Raw genomic sequence first — 14,121 nt, 5'->3', positions numbered from 1 at the left:
TGCAGTAGAGAAAATGAGCTCAACAAAATGCTTTGAGGAATGAAACGACAAGCGTGCTCCGTGCGATTCGCAGAAAAAGTTACTTTCTTTTCCGCTAGTCCCCATCCTGCAAAATTTATGCACAACTTTAGAGAAGTTATTTTCCTGTTCAGAAACCAAGCACAGGTGTACTCAAGGAATGTTAATAAGCCACTAGCTCCGTGCTAGTGCTGTTCATGTCATACCAGAAGCTTTTCATGCCAAATAATTCTGTCCTGTCACAGGATATCTGGTCGGTTCTTGTCGCTTACACAGCTTGTTAACAATCAACTGTTTTGACACTCGGCCCTTACACTTGATAGCACGGCGCTCCTTGCTCTTCAGTTGAAAAGTGTTATTTTAGTAATACAAAAATGTATCTTTGGCCTCCACCTACCACTTTCCAAGTTTGCCGAAAAGAGGTCGGTTTTAGAGTTTGCCTGCTACGATCCTGGGCCATCTTTTGAAAGTACTCAAACATGTCAACTTGTCACATGGAATGCGCTCCGCAGATGACTGCACTGGGGTCGCATGCGCAGGCAATAGTACGTTCACATGTAGTCTGCAGCATAAAGTCAGTTGCACAGCATAGTACAGCAGAAGCTGTTTATGGGACACCTTCCGCTGCCTATTACGCGTAGCTACCGCTGACCACAAGCAGATCTTCCCGAGAATCAGCTGATGAACCTGTCCACGCAATACCTTCGTTGTCAACCTAGGGGGAATTGCTGGCCTCTCCTCTTCTTCGGTGCTTGCCTCGAAACGTAGAACATGTATAAACTGGTCATTCAGAAGACCAATATGGCTCCCGATACGATGCTGCACATTTCCGACTTAAGTAATCTCATGCCACTGTTTGTTAAGCTAGAAGTTTAGTTCAGTGGTAACAGAACTCGAAGCGCTAACGAAAATACGCAGTGAAACAACACTGTTTTTTTTAGGTTGCCAGAAGCCTAGCATAAGATGATTCCTCGCTACATTTCTCCTTCCTAGATGCTTCAGCGGGTGAAGAGCTGCTAAATTTCTTCATCAGGTATAGCAAAGATAAAACACATCCTACCATTGCTTTTTTGGTTCTCCGTCCACTTTTCATCCTCGACGTGTTCAGCGTCCAGCAGATTTTGGAGTATATCAGGCTTTCGGTACTTGACAGAATTAGAGAAAACGTGATGCCCAGGTCAGTAAAAGACGGTTAATCAATTTAAAAGAGTCAGCCGATCCCAGGTTGTAGCACGAATGCTTACTCGTCGATCCCCATTGGGCAAACTCCACAATCAAACCTGGCATACTTCTATCCAAAGAAGCCTGCAAGCTTATAACGTATATAGAGATAGATGTTCTCATTCATCGTACAAAAATATTGGTATTTCCAGTAGGCTACATGGAATGGACATCACTGTATGGCAAGTTTGCCTTCCCTCCGTAGACAATTTGACCACAAATATACATAACTGAAACAGAACAACAGTACTTGTGATATCTTGTTGCACAAAACAATATATACGGTTGCGTCCAGCAATGAAGACAATGCTCACCGTGTTTTTTGTGCCCTATAAAGGACTGCACGTTAAGAAATCAATTACTTTCTAGCGTAAATACCGAGATCTTACGACACTCAAGAAGCCCCCCACTTATGACAAAAGGAACAAGAAAAAAGCAGCGAATGATACGTCAGTGCCTTCAGGAAGAGTAAGGCGCGTTTTAGCACGGGCATGAACTCTCCAAGGGGGTCGTTACTAACCCAATGGGTTCCTGATGATGCTTGCATTTTGACCGTGTCTTCCCAGGTTATGAAAGCGAATGCTTTACTAGTTTGTGAACATAAAAGAGTTGTGTAAAAAAACCACATGATGATTCCACGAATGAACCAATGTTAACGGGCTATTGATAACGAATTTGGTTACAATGAGTCACAAACCACTAGACCACTGCAGCAGGGGCCTAAGGTTTGGAGGAACCGCCTTCTCTAATCGAGGAGCAGGGTGGTTGGAGCTGGGACCAAAGGCGCTAGGTCCATGTTTACAGCGGTGAGCTTGCGGACGCCAACGCAAACTTCACAAAACTGAGGAAAGAGCACAGGGAAGCTAATTGCGTAACCACCTCACAACGTGCTCTTAGTCTCAGAAGAGAAACATAATCTCTGCAGACAACGCGGACTTGAAGAAAATAAAAACGGTGCAAGCGCTGACTTCAGCTGAGCTTCAGTGCAGGAAAAGCTTAATTTATACGCTCTAAAGGAAACGACCGCAGCCGGCCATCAAAGCGCTTATCCGTCAAGGCTCTGCACGTGGAACCCTTAAAAAGAAAAAAAAAACGGTGAACCAGTAATGAAGGGCATTGCCGGTACTTGTCTTTTGATTTTTTTTTTTTGGCGGGGGGGTCCCACGTGGCCAGCCTTTATGGATAGGTGCACTGATTGCCGGTACCTGTCGTTTTATTTTAGGGTTCTCTCTTGACGTATAAATTAAGCTTTTTTCCTTGTACTAAAGCTCAGCTGTAGTCTGCGCATGCCCCGTCTTCACTTCAAGTCCGCGTTATCTACCACGCTGTTGTCGAGGTGAATTTTACAGTGTATGGACATCGCATAGCACACTGGCTTTCTTTTCATTTCGCTTTCATTTAAAAATAGCTGGTTTTGCGACGATTTAACCTGCAAAAATTCCAAAGACACTAATGCACTGTGCTGGGTCTATTGTTGCTTTTATCCCGATGCTACATATTGCAGCGCCTTTCTTGTGGTTATATTTAGTGTGTTTAAAGTAGAAAAACGACTCAGCCTGTCAGGAGAGCCACTGCGGAGGGCTCCGGATAATTTCAATCACCTGGGCCAGGATCGAGCCCGCGTCTTTGGGGCCAGCAGACAAGCACCATAGCCACTGATCCGCAGAGGCAGTGGGACATGAGAATCTTAAAATGGACAGTGGCATGTCCACGTTGATCCGGAATGCGAGGGCTGTCCAGTAAAAACTGAGGCTCGGTGTAGTTTTCTTTGCTATGAGCTTGCTGCGTCATTTCTCAGCGTTTTTTGTGAGCGTTGTGGCTCCACCAATTTGTACCAGATGCCGCTTCGCTGTGGCTCGAATTCGGCGGCAGGAATATTCATTCAAACAGAAGGTAGTATTTCATCCCCTCGATGCGTACTGGTTGTGTGACCCATGTCGACCTTGCGTGAACAACGCTACGCTATCAAGTTTTGTGAGCTGCTTAGCAAAACGGCCACACAAAACTACGCCGATCTGGCGCTCACATGGTGAGGACACTATGTCTCGTTTGACTTGTTTTCGGTGGGTGAAGGCCTTCAAAGAGGGCAAGGAAGGCCCTGAATTGCAGGGAGGTGATGGTGCACCTGTTACAACCTTTTCTTAGGAAACCATCAAGGCAGATGATGTAATGGTCAAAAGTTATGGACGCCTGCCTGTCAGGAAACTTGCTCAATACGCGAAGATTTCAGTAGGAAGCTCCCACAAAAATTTGTAAGAAAACCTTCATATGTCGAGAATTTGTGCGCAGTGGATCCCCGCCTGCTTACGCCAGTCCAGAAACAAAACCGTGCAGTCGCTTGTTTTGACTGGAAGTGCTGTCTAGAAGAGGAGAGCGAAGACAGATGCAATACCGTTATTACTGCAGACGAGCCTTGGGTTTACTGCTATGATCCAGCCATGACGTGCCAGGTCGCTCAGTGGGTTGAAAAAGGACAGCCTCTACTAATGAAGGCTAAGGCGCAAAGGTCGGCAAACAAGGCAATGGTGATCACATTTTTCTACCACAAGAAATTGGAAACTGCTCAACGACAATGCAAGGGTTCACACTGCGAACAGTGTCGCTCAATTTCCTGCTCGGAAAAACATAGCAACAGTTATTCACACACCCTACAGTCCTGACCTGGTCCCTTGCGACTTATCCTTGTACATAATGGCAAAAAACGAACGGAAGGGCCGCTATTTTGATACGGCGAAGAATGCGGTTTTCAAGCACAAGCTTTGAAAAACGGATTCGTCCATGGTTTCCATGCTTGGCAAAAACAGTGGGACAAGCACATTTCACTGAACAAAGAGTACTTTGAGGGTGATGAAAGGCCTGATGAGTAACTTTCAGAAATAAATATATCAAGAATCAGCCTCAGTCTTTACTGAATAACCATCGTTTGTACCAAGCAATATTAGAAAGACAAGCCTTCAGACAGTTCAAAGTATTCAAGCGCAAGCTACGAGTCTTGCTTGGACTACCTAAATGGGCCTCAACGGCAGCCACTATTCTTGTCGCCGGGGAGTCTCCTGTTGCTTCATACATTGATGTTGAAACCATGAGAACGTACATTCGGCACCTCACGCGAGTTCCGAGTCATCATCTTGCAGCTCTTCCCGTACTCAGACCACATACTGCACTTGTAAAAGTAATTCAAGCTCATCGTGCCTATCTTCCATCGCAGTTCACCCATGCTTCAAGACCATGTTCACCCATATGGAGTCTCCACGAGCCTCGGGTATACCTTTCTATTCCGAGAATCACTAAGAAATCTCAATTATCACTGCCTTCTCTCAAACAAACGACACTGCATCATCTGCATTTTAACCATAAACACTGCATACATGTCTACACAGATGGCTCAGTGACTTCAAGAAGTTGTGCTGGGTCTGTGGTGATACCGGCCAGGCCTATTTTAATGAAAGTGAGGACTACCTATCTCACCTCTTCAACTGGTGCAGAACTGGCTGCCCTATGGGCTGCAGTTCAATTCATCAGTCAAGAATATGCACATGGCTGGATAGTTTTCACCGACTCTAAAGCAGCCCTTAAAGGCCCGCAAGCTGCACTACGCCGCGGGTCACACGAACAACTCTTTGCAGAAATCCGCAAGCTGTACCTGACGTCACACTGAAAGGACATCACATAATTTTCTAGTGGCTCCCGGACCACTGCGGTATTTATGGAAATCAACAGGCCGACGAAGCTCACAATAACGGAATCCCTGTCAATATCCCTATAACGAGAGCTGACGCAGCGTGTGGGCTTCGCTCGTTGATGCTGGAGCTCACACTTTCAGCATGGAACACGGGAGAATTCTGCAACCGACACCTCAGGGCATTCGACCCTGGTCTGCGCCTCCGTCTTCTATGTGATGTAGCGCGTCGTGAAGCAGTTACTGTGTCGTCTATGGCTCCGCGTTGCCCTTCACAAATCACTATGCCTTCCTGATCGCGATAGCCGACAGCCCTTCTTGTGTAAACTGTGTATGTGAAGAGACGATCACTCATCTCTTGTGTGAGTGCCCTCCCTGCCTTCGTAGCCGAAAGACATAAGCTGCGTTGTGCTCTGGACTGCCTTGATCCCCGCCCTTTCACAGAGGCCAAGATCCTCGGTCCGTGGCCCCAGCAGTCGTCTGCCATCAAGGCTTACAACACTGCTTTGTTTTATGAGAGAAACTGCCTTGATTGACAGATTGTGACTGTGTTTCCCGTTCCTTCTCTCTTCCCTCTTAATTCCCCTCATTCCCTTACCCTGTGAAGGGTAGCCAACAGGAAAGCTTTCTGATTACCATCCCTGCCTTTCCCCTCTCTCTGCATCTAAACAGAGCCAGTATATCAATATGGCACTTATTGTGACCTGTTGTATTATTGTGATGTAACGCCCCCCCCCCCTTATGTAATGCCCCACCAGCCAGGGGTCTTTAAGGGTCAATAAATGATAAATGATGATGATCTATCTATCAATCAATCTATCAATCTATCAATCTATCAATCTATCAATCTATCAATCTATCAATCTATCAATCTATCAATCTGTCTGTCTGTCTGTCTGTCTGTCTGTCTGTCTGTCTGTCTGTCTGTCTGTCTGTCTGTCTGTCTGTCTGTCTGTCTGTCTGTCTGTCTGTCTGTCTGTCTGTCTGTCTGTCTGTCTGTCTGTCTGTCTGTCTGTCTGTCTGTCTGTCTGTCTGTCTGTCTGTCTGTCTGTCTGTCTGTCTGTCTGTCTGTCTGTCTGTCTGTCTGTCTGTCTGTCTGTCTGTCTGTCTGTCTGTCTGTCTGTCTGTCTGTCTGTCTGTCTGTCTGTCTGTCTGTCTGTCTGTCTGTCTGTCTGTCTGTCTGTCTGTCTGTCTGTCTGTCTGTCTGTCTGTCTGTCTGTCTGTCTGTCTGTCTGTCTGTCTGTCTGTCTGTCTGTCTGTCTGTCTGTCTGTCTGTCTGTCTGTCTGTCTGTCTGTCTGTCTGTCTGTCTGTCTGTCTGTCTGTCTGTCTGTCTGTCTGTCTGTCTGTCTGTCTGTCTGTCTGTCTGTCTGTCTGTCTGTCTGTCTGTCTGTCTGTCTGTCTGTCTGTCTGTCTGTCTGTCTGTCTGTCTGTCTGTCTGTCTGTCTGTCTGTCTGTCTGTCTGTCTGTCTGTCTGTCTGTCTGTCTGTCTGTCTGTCTGTCTGTCTGTCTGTCTGTCTGTCTGTCTGTCTGTCTGTCTGTCTGTCTGTCTGTCTGTCTGTCTGTCTGTCTGTCTGTCTGTCTGTCTGTCTGTCTGTCTGTCTGTCTGTCTGTCTGTCTGTCTGTCTGTCTGTCTGTCTGTCTGTCTGTCTGTCTGTCTGTCTGTCTGTCTGTCTGTCTGTCTGTCTGTCTGTCTGTCTGTCTGTCTGTCTGTCTGTCTGTCTGTCTGTCTGTCTGTCTGTCTGTCTGTCTGTCTGTCTGTCTGTCTGTCTGTCTGTCTGTCTGTCTGTCTGTCTGTCTGTCTGTCTGTCTGTCTGTCTGTCTGTCTGTCTGTCTGTCTGTCTGTCTGTCTGTCTGTCTGTCTGTCTGTCTGTCTGTCTGTCTGTCTGTCTGTCTGTCTGTCTGTCTGTCTGTCTGTCTGTCTGTCTGTCTGTCTGTCTGTCTGTCTGTCTGTCTGTCTGTCTGTCTGTCTGTCTGTCTGTCTGTCTGTCTGTCTGTCTGTCTGTCTGTCTGTCTGTCTGTCTGTCTGTCTGTCTGTCTGTCTGTCTGTCTGTCTGTCTGTCTGTCTGTCTGTCTGTCTGTCTGTCTGTCTGTCTGTCTGTCTGTCTGTCTGTCTGTCTGTCTGTCTGTCTGTCTGTCTGTCTGTCTGTCTGTCTGTCTGTCTGTCTGTCTGTCTGTCTGTCTGTCTGTCTGTCTGTCTGTCTGTCTGTCTGTCTGTCTGTCTGTCTGTCTGTCTGTCTGTCTGTCTGTCTGTCTGTCTGTCTGTCTGTCTGTCTGTCTGTCTGTCTGTCTGTCTGTCTGTCTGTCTGTCTGTCTGTCTGTCTGTCTGTCTGTCTGTCTGTCTGTCTGTCTGTCTGTCTGTCTGTCTGTCTGTCTGTCTGTCTGTCTGTCTGTCTGTCTGTCTGTCTGTCTGTCTGTCTGTCTGTCTGTCTGTCTGTCTGTCTGTCTGTCTGTCTGTCTGTCTGTCTGTCTGTCTGTCTGTCTGTCTGTCTGTCTGTCTGTCTGTCTGTCTGTCTGTCTGTCTGTCTGTCTGTCTGTCTGTCTGTCTGTCTGTCTGTCTGTCTGTCTGTCTGTCTGTCTGTCTGTCTGTCTGTCTGTCTGTCTGTCTGTCTGTCTGTCTGTCTGTCTGTCTGTCTGTCTGTCTGTCTGTCTGTCTGTCTGTCTGTCTGTCTGTCTGTCTGTCTGTCTGTCTGTCTGTCTGTCTGTCTGTCTGTCTGTCTGTCTGTCTGTCTGTCTGTCTGTCTGTCTGTCTGTCTGTCTGTCTGTCTGTCTGTCTGTCTGTCTGTCTGTCTGTCTGTCTGTCTGTCTGTCTGTCTGTCTGTCTGTCTGTCTGTCTGTCTGTCTGTCTGTCTGTCTGTCTGTCTGTCTGTCTGTCTGTCTGTCTGTCTGTCTGTCTGTCTGTCTGTCTGTCTGTCTGTCTGTCTGTCTGTCTGTCTGTCTGTCTGTCTGTCTGTCTGTCTGTCTGTCTGTCTGTCTGTCTGTCTGTCTGTCTGTCTGTCTGTCTGTCTGTCTGTCTGTCTGTCTGTCTGTCTGTCTGTCTGTCTGTCTGTCTGTCTGTCTGTCTGTCTGTCTGTCTGTCTGTCTGTCTGTCTGTCTGTCTGTCTGTCTGTCTGTCTGTCTGTCTGTCTGTCTGTCTGTCTGTCTGTCTGTCTGTCTGTCTGTCTGTCTGTCTGTCTGTCTGTCTGTCTGTCTGTCTGTCTGTCTGTCTGTCTGTCTGTCTGTCTGTCTGTCTGTCTGTCTGTCTGTCTGTCTGTCTGTCTGTCTGTCTGTCTGTCTGTCTGTCTGTCTGTCTGTCTGTCTGTCTGTCTGTCTGTCTGTCTGTCTGTCTGTCTGTCTGTCTGTCTGTCTGTCTGTCTGTCTGTCTGTCTGTCTGTCTGTCTGTCTGTCTGTCTGTCTGTCTGTCTGTCTGTCTGTCTGTCTGTCTGTCTGTCTATCTATCTATCTATCTATCTATCTATCTATCTATCTATCTATCTATCTATCCATCCATCTATCTATCTATCTATCTATCGTATGTACCCGTTTTGCTATCAATCACAACAATCCCACTTCAATACTGTTTCAAAGCAAGTCATGCGCGCAAGCCATATCCTCTTCCATCTTCAATATCTTCGGACGAGAGAAGCAGTGCTTATTTTGAAGCAGAGACTTATTTTTTAAGCGCAGCCATCCGTTTTTTCCTTGTGAAGTGTGCAGTAGACAGCCGCAGTGTCATATGTGCGCGTACATATGACTCGAGATTAAAATTTTCAAAAACACGGAGCAACTTCCAAAGCGAATCACCACTGTGGTTTTTCATTCTAAAGATCGCCATTTTTTACCAACTTTCACAGCCGTCGAGAAGCCGCAGGGCATTATATAGGAATAAAATTTGGCGAAGAGCATAAAGTAACTGTTCGCTTCTTGCAAAAAATTGATCTTCGTCCATATTAGGACGCACACCTTTCATCCAACCCTCGGCCATTTAGGCAGCGCAAGAGAAAAGCGGTAAATTTTCACATTGACACATGCTAAGCAATTCAAAACCGTGAAAAAGACATCACCAACAGCAGCCATGATTGGTCGCTGTGGGATCTTTACAAAGCCTCTACATGATTAAAATTTTTCTACTCACCGAAAGGTCCCTTCTTCGTATTTCGATTATTTTGGCTGTCTCCCGTGTGACCTTGTCAACGTTATCAATAACGAGGGAAAGCCAGGAGAGTGGCTTCGCTAAAGGACCGAAGGCAGTTGTACTTTCTGGAGAAGGAGCCACACAGGCTACGTTACGAGCGATGCGCTATTAAAATCAAATTCTTTAAACATTTATTACTGCATAAAGTTGCGCTAGTTTGCAGGTCATGATGCAATACAGGGCGCAAGAAGACAAAATACTGAGAAGAATGAACGAACACTAGTACGGCTTGGAAGTGATACTAATTGCAAAGCTTCACTTTCAATGAGCACGCCCTCTCTTTTTAAGGATATGATGTAAGAAATGCAAGTGCTGAACACGATGAGGCTTGATTCCTGATTTAGAAATGCTATAAGGAAGCCCGATTAAATTGCATTCAGTTCTCTTGTACTGCACTATAGGAGGCGAATCCGCCAGCGTGCACCACCTTCCACACGACTTGCCCTGTATAAGCAAGGCAATTATCAGTCATGCACAGCGGCAGTATAATTAGAGCACCATCGCAACTACAGTGGGGGGCTTTCATGGTAAGTGTAAGCCTGAAGCCATATGTGATGCCATCGAATTCTATGCCAAGCTCTCGTCTACTCTTCCAATTCTGCCAAAGTCTCTTGCACATAAGCCACCTGTCAGTATAGCATTCGAGGGACAAAGTCGAGCGAACCAAACAGCTGCCGTCCCGATTGCTTCATCAAATCTGCAGCGCGCCAGGGTGACACACCACCTAATATGCGCCTTTCTAAGGAGTTACTTGTGAGGGAGCACAGGGTCGACCTCAAAGGAGAAAGGGTGCTTAGCAACGCAGAAAGGCTGAGATTAGTTACTGCAGTGAACACTGTATGGATGAACACAGCAAATCCTAACCATTTTCTGGTTCGCATTACTTCGGACTAGAAAGCCTGCAGCGCATAGTTTAAGATAATACTACCGCACTGAAGAGAAGTGTCCGTAGAGTGTAGACTCACGTGCGACCATATGTAGAGTGCCCGTCATCAGCTTCCGGGATGCAGACTTCGCGATGGCTTCAAACGGGTGTCCTGACGTTCCCTGGAATCGCTCGTCCAAACCGAATGAGCCGCGGAACATGAAGTCCAATGCCAGCTGCTCGTACTTGTGCAGCATGTCCACCTCCTCGCCAAGTTTGGCGTGCTCCTCGAGTAAGCTCAGCAGGAGAGCGACATCCTCTTCCAGTAGAGGCATCATCTGTAGACGTGAAAAACTCAATATAAAATGTGTGCCAAAGAAATCCCTCGCGTCAGGCACCGCCGTTTATGAGAGGCACGCGGTAACAACATTATTCGATATTTGTAATGGCAATGACTCGCACTTATTTTCGCGAAAGACTTCTCAAGAAGGTCTTTTCATTGCATTGTATCTTCTAGTGTGCCTGCGATGGAAATAAACCAGCTCCGCTTTAAGCATTATAGCTAGGTTAAAGAGTTTCTTTCATCGTATAGCACGTTCTTCTGATGCTATCAAAGGCGAAGACGGAGCCGCACAAAATCTCCCGTGTCTAAAACACGGCGGCAGCGAAAATTACGTGTTTTAAAAACTCCGCGGCCTTTTTGGATGTACTCATTGCAGACGTGCACAACTTATAGGGCCCTTATACGCCGCAGCGGAAATTTTATGTCCAGAAGCGAAAGGCAATATTGCAGGCTCTCTCTCTGCCGAGAGCACATGTAAGCATGAAATGTTTTACAACCGCAAAGTAGTAGCGATAAATCTGCAGTGATGTGGAAGGCGCTAGCGGCATTCTTGAAGTCCGCCTCGACCGCGCAATGCCACACCACACCTGACCGTCAAGCACTACTGCCGTCGACCGTTTTGAAGCGAACAACAAGCTATATACGAACGAGCTCACTATCACAGCGCTAGGCTGTGAGATTACTGAGTCCCGAGTCAAACCGACCATTTTTTGAAGCGCACATTTTTCGTGACCTCGATAAAACTTGAGTTGAGTCCTCCGTTCGAACAAAAGTGTAAAAACACCGAGAAAAAAAGTAGACAACGAGTAGAGCCTTCCCTTCACAAAACCGCCTCTTTCCCTTGGATATTCGGCTCAAGCCGCACTCATACGTGTTCGTATAAATGTGAGGAAAGTCTCCCTCCTGCCAAACACAAACAAAGCATTCGTTTTTGACTAACGCCTCCAGGGCGCACAGAAACGCAACCTTATCATTTTAGCCTTCTAAGCAGCTCCCTGTGGGTGCTAATCACCAAAACCGCGCACTTCGATCATTGTAAAGGCTGTCATCACAGTTCCGCGGTAATACCCCCGGAAACCTCGGCCCAGATGCTCCTAGACGCGGAAAATTCAGTGCAACGCGCTGCCTAAGCCGCATCCGGGAGAACATGTTTACATAACACCAGCTGCTATAAATATCTCCTGTTTGGCGCTGACTACTTCAGCACTGGCCCCTTGCCATGATATCTGTAGACAAAGAGACATCACAGCGAACACAACACAACTGACACCTAGGCATGTGACCGTACAGCTGCACTCAATTAGGCGAGTCCAGAGCTAGGCAGCCATATACTAATACCGTAACAATGGTAATGACATTAAAATCCACTCTATCATATCACTGCTTTCTCTATCTGGTGCCAATAGTGCAAACTGTGGCTAATGGAAGGAATTAAATTTTATTATTCTGCAATTAATGTTGTTTCTGCATTTCTGCCACTTTCCTCTCATCCTGTTTCAGAAACATTTTGAGAAATTTTACAAATTCCGTGTTTTCTTACATGTTTTTAAAAGTGGATTTGAAAAAGTGTAGAGAATATTAAAATCTGGATATAGCGCTTGTAACTTTTTTGTCGTAGAGCTGCTCTTCATACACATGAAAATCTGAATAAACAAAGAGAGAAAAATGATTTATTCCAAACATTTTGTAAAACTTAAGCTGCCGCCAATCAAGCTTTTTGCTCTGGAGATACTGATTTCATCACACAGTTGTATCGGACGCACAGTTGTAAGAAGTACATGGCGGAGCATATTACACCATGTAAGTAAATTGAAGAATTGTTTTTTTTTTGCTCGAACTTAATAAATGAGAATAAATCTGCTTACTTCTCCACCTGCCGCATATACAGCTACGGCAGCTGCCAAAGAAAGCTTTCTTCAGACAACCCGATGGCCCCCACCACACTTTTTCGAGCAGTGACAGCTTGGGTTATATCATTAGTTGAGACCGTGTCACAGCGAGAAAATTTCGAGTTTCTTAGGATCACTTAATCAGGTAGCCTTCATTTTTAGCTTCGTATATTTGTGGCGCTTTATTTGCACGGACAGTTGACTTTCCTTCTGCAGTGTTATAAGGTCAGCCTTCTCGTTCTTTCTTGCGAGTGGTTCTCTAGTGTTTTAAATTCATATGATGGAAGTTTTGCCCAAGCTTGAAATAAGTAGTGAGGCCTGCGACCATGAGCAAAAAGTAACCACATGACTACATGATAGCACAGCGGAATAACCACAGCACTTTGCAGCGACGTTAACTGGCAAAGTCTAGAGTGTAGGAAGACAACTTACCAGCTTTAGTTTCGCTGCGCTAAAGCCACTGGCCACCGTGTTCCGGATGCTTTTCCACTTGCAGCCGTCCAGGTATATTATCGACTTCCCCAAAAAGGGATGCATTTTTTCCACCATCATGGTGAGCTAAGAAAGAAGAGAAAGTTTTGTTTTTAGGGCACCTTTTGTCACTTGAGGCTCCTTCCTGTGCCGTCCTCCAGGAATGCGTGCCAGGATAAGGAACAGCATTGACAGGAAAAGAAAGCAAAAACATGGGAGTCACTTCAAAAGAGCCCCAAAGCAATACGAAGCCTAACTGTATTATCGAGTGCTATCCAAGGTTGAATAATGTGTTCCGATCGTTAAAAACAGAAAATTGAGCGAATACAAAAGGCACCCCCTTATTGCAGCTTGCGTGAGAAGACTGATGTCCCAAGGTGCGCTTGGTAGTTTCTAATTCGAGCCCTGGTTGCTACTATGCCTTCCAACTTGGGGTGGTTTTGATTCGCTTACTGTCCTGCAACACATTTGTCTCAAAATTGCATTCGGTCATTTTTTCTCTTTACTTTAACTCTAGTCATTACAAGAGTTGTATTGGTCTCCTGAGGATTGATGCTCCAGATTATCTCACAAGTAAGGATTGCACCTTGCCGTATCTTTCCCGAAACAGGTTCTTTTGAGATCTTCCGCTGCTACCGTGGTTAAAGACTTTAACGAAGAAGAATCTAGTCGTCTTCCTCGGTCGGCTTTTCTTGCCGTTCATTCTGATTAACAGTTCGCTGTTATTCAGCATACTCTCTGGACCGTCAATGCCAGAAGACTTTTGTGGTGTCCTGCTTTCGGGTCCGCAGTATTTGAACGGGTATGTTCATTTGGTCAGTTTTGTTCTCCCCCATGCTTGTGAATACCATCACGCGTATTGCTGCCTAGAAGAAGGCAGGATGAAGAGGTTCTTTTTCTTCCTGTTCGCAGTAGACGTGCATTAAAGGTATTGAGTTCGAGACAGTTTCTGTGTCTACAGAGGTCGTAGCTAGCAAACTTGAAACCAATAACCGTGTTGAGCGCAAATTTTGGCTGATGGCACCAGCCGATTATAAAAGCCACCCCACCATGGACCACACACCACTATGGACTTCCATTCTATGCATGGCTCAGCAAAGTAGTTAAGCGCCTGTGGTTTCCGGAGAGAGTTTCAGACTTATAAACGTTTTCTACTGGAATCTTTCAAGGAAAGCGCTTTGCCACTCCACATGGCTCTAGGTACACCTCTTATTCAGATGAACGCCTGATGGTCATCAAAAATGACTCCGCTGTCATGTCTCTCGCAAACTCCAAACGAACTTCTCATGTTTCGGTACAAGTGAAAGGTGTTAAATAGGAGTTTACAGCGAGTTTTCTCCTTTTACCAGACGTGGTCCTGCAAATTCCACTCCTGTGACGTCAAAGGGTTGAGGCTGGGCCACTATATAACACCGAACCAGTGCAGTTACTTCAGTGATTGATCGTTCATTGTAGAATTGAAA

General features: G+C 46.1%; 1 protein-coding gene across 4 annotated transcripts in view; it reads right to left on the bottom strand.

Moving 5' to 3' along the window:
- LOC149360285 (cytochrome P450 3A14-like) overlaps positions 1-14,121 on the bottom strand; it is an 80,397-nt gene that overhangs the window by 18,188 nt on the left and 48,088 nt on the right. For 3 of the 4 annotated variants that reach the window (XM_089572248.1, XM_089572249.1, XM_089572246.1), the window contains exons 5-8: positions 12,620-12,745; positions 10,056-10,293; positions 9,031-9,176; positions 1,079-1,163 (exon numbers count right to left, since the gene is read on the bottom strand). In XM_089572248.1, coding sequence (XP_089428374.1) covers positions 1,079-1,163; positions 9,031-9,176; positions 10,056-10,293; positions 12,620-12,745 — 595 coding nt within the window. The remainder of the gene's footprint in view (positions 1-1,078; positions 1,164-9,030; positions 9,177-10,055; positions 10,294-12,619; positions 12,746-14,121) is intronic. The other variant, XM_089572247.1, reaches the window with a different exon arrangement.

Source organism: Amblyomma mixtum, chromosome 2 (genome assembly GCF_055824585.1).
Source record: "Amblyomma mixtum isolate Tamu chromosome 2, ASM5582458v1, whole genome shotgun sequence".
Taxonomy (NCBI): domain Eukaryota; kingdom Metazoa; phylum Arthropoda; class Arachnida; order Ixodida; family Ixodidae; genus Amblyomma; species Amblyomma mixtum.
The sequence above is the reverse complement of the archived record's forward strand: the minus strand, read 5'-3'. Positions and strand labels throughout refer to the sequence as shown.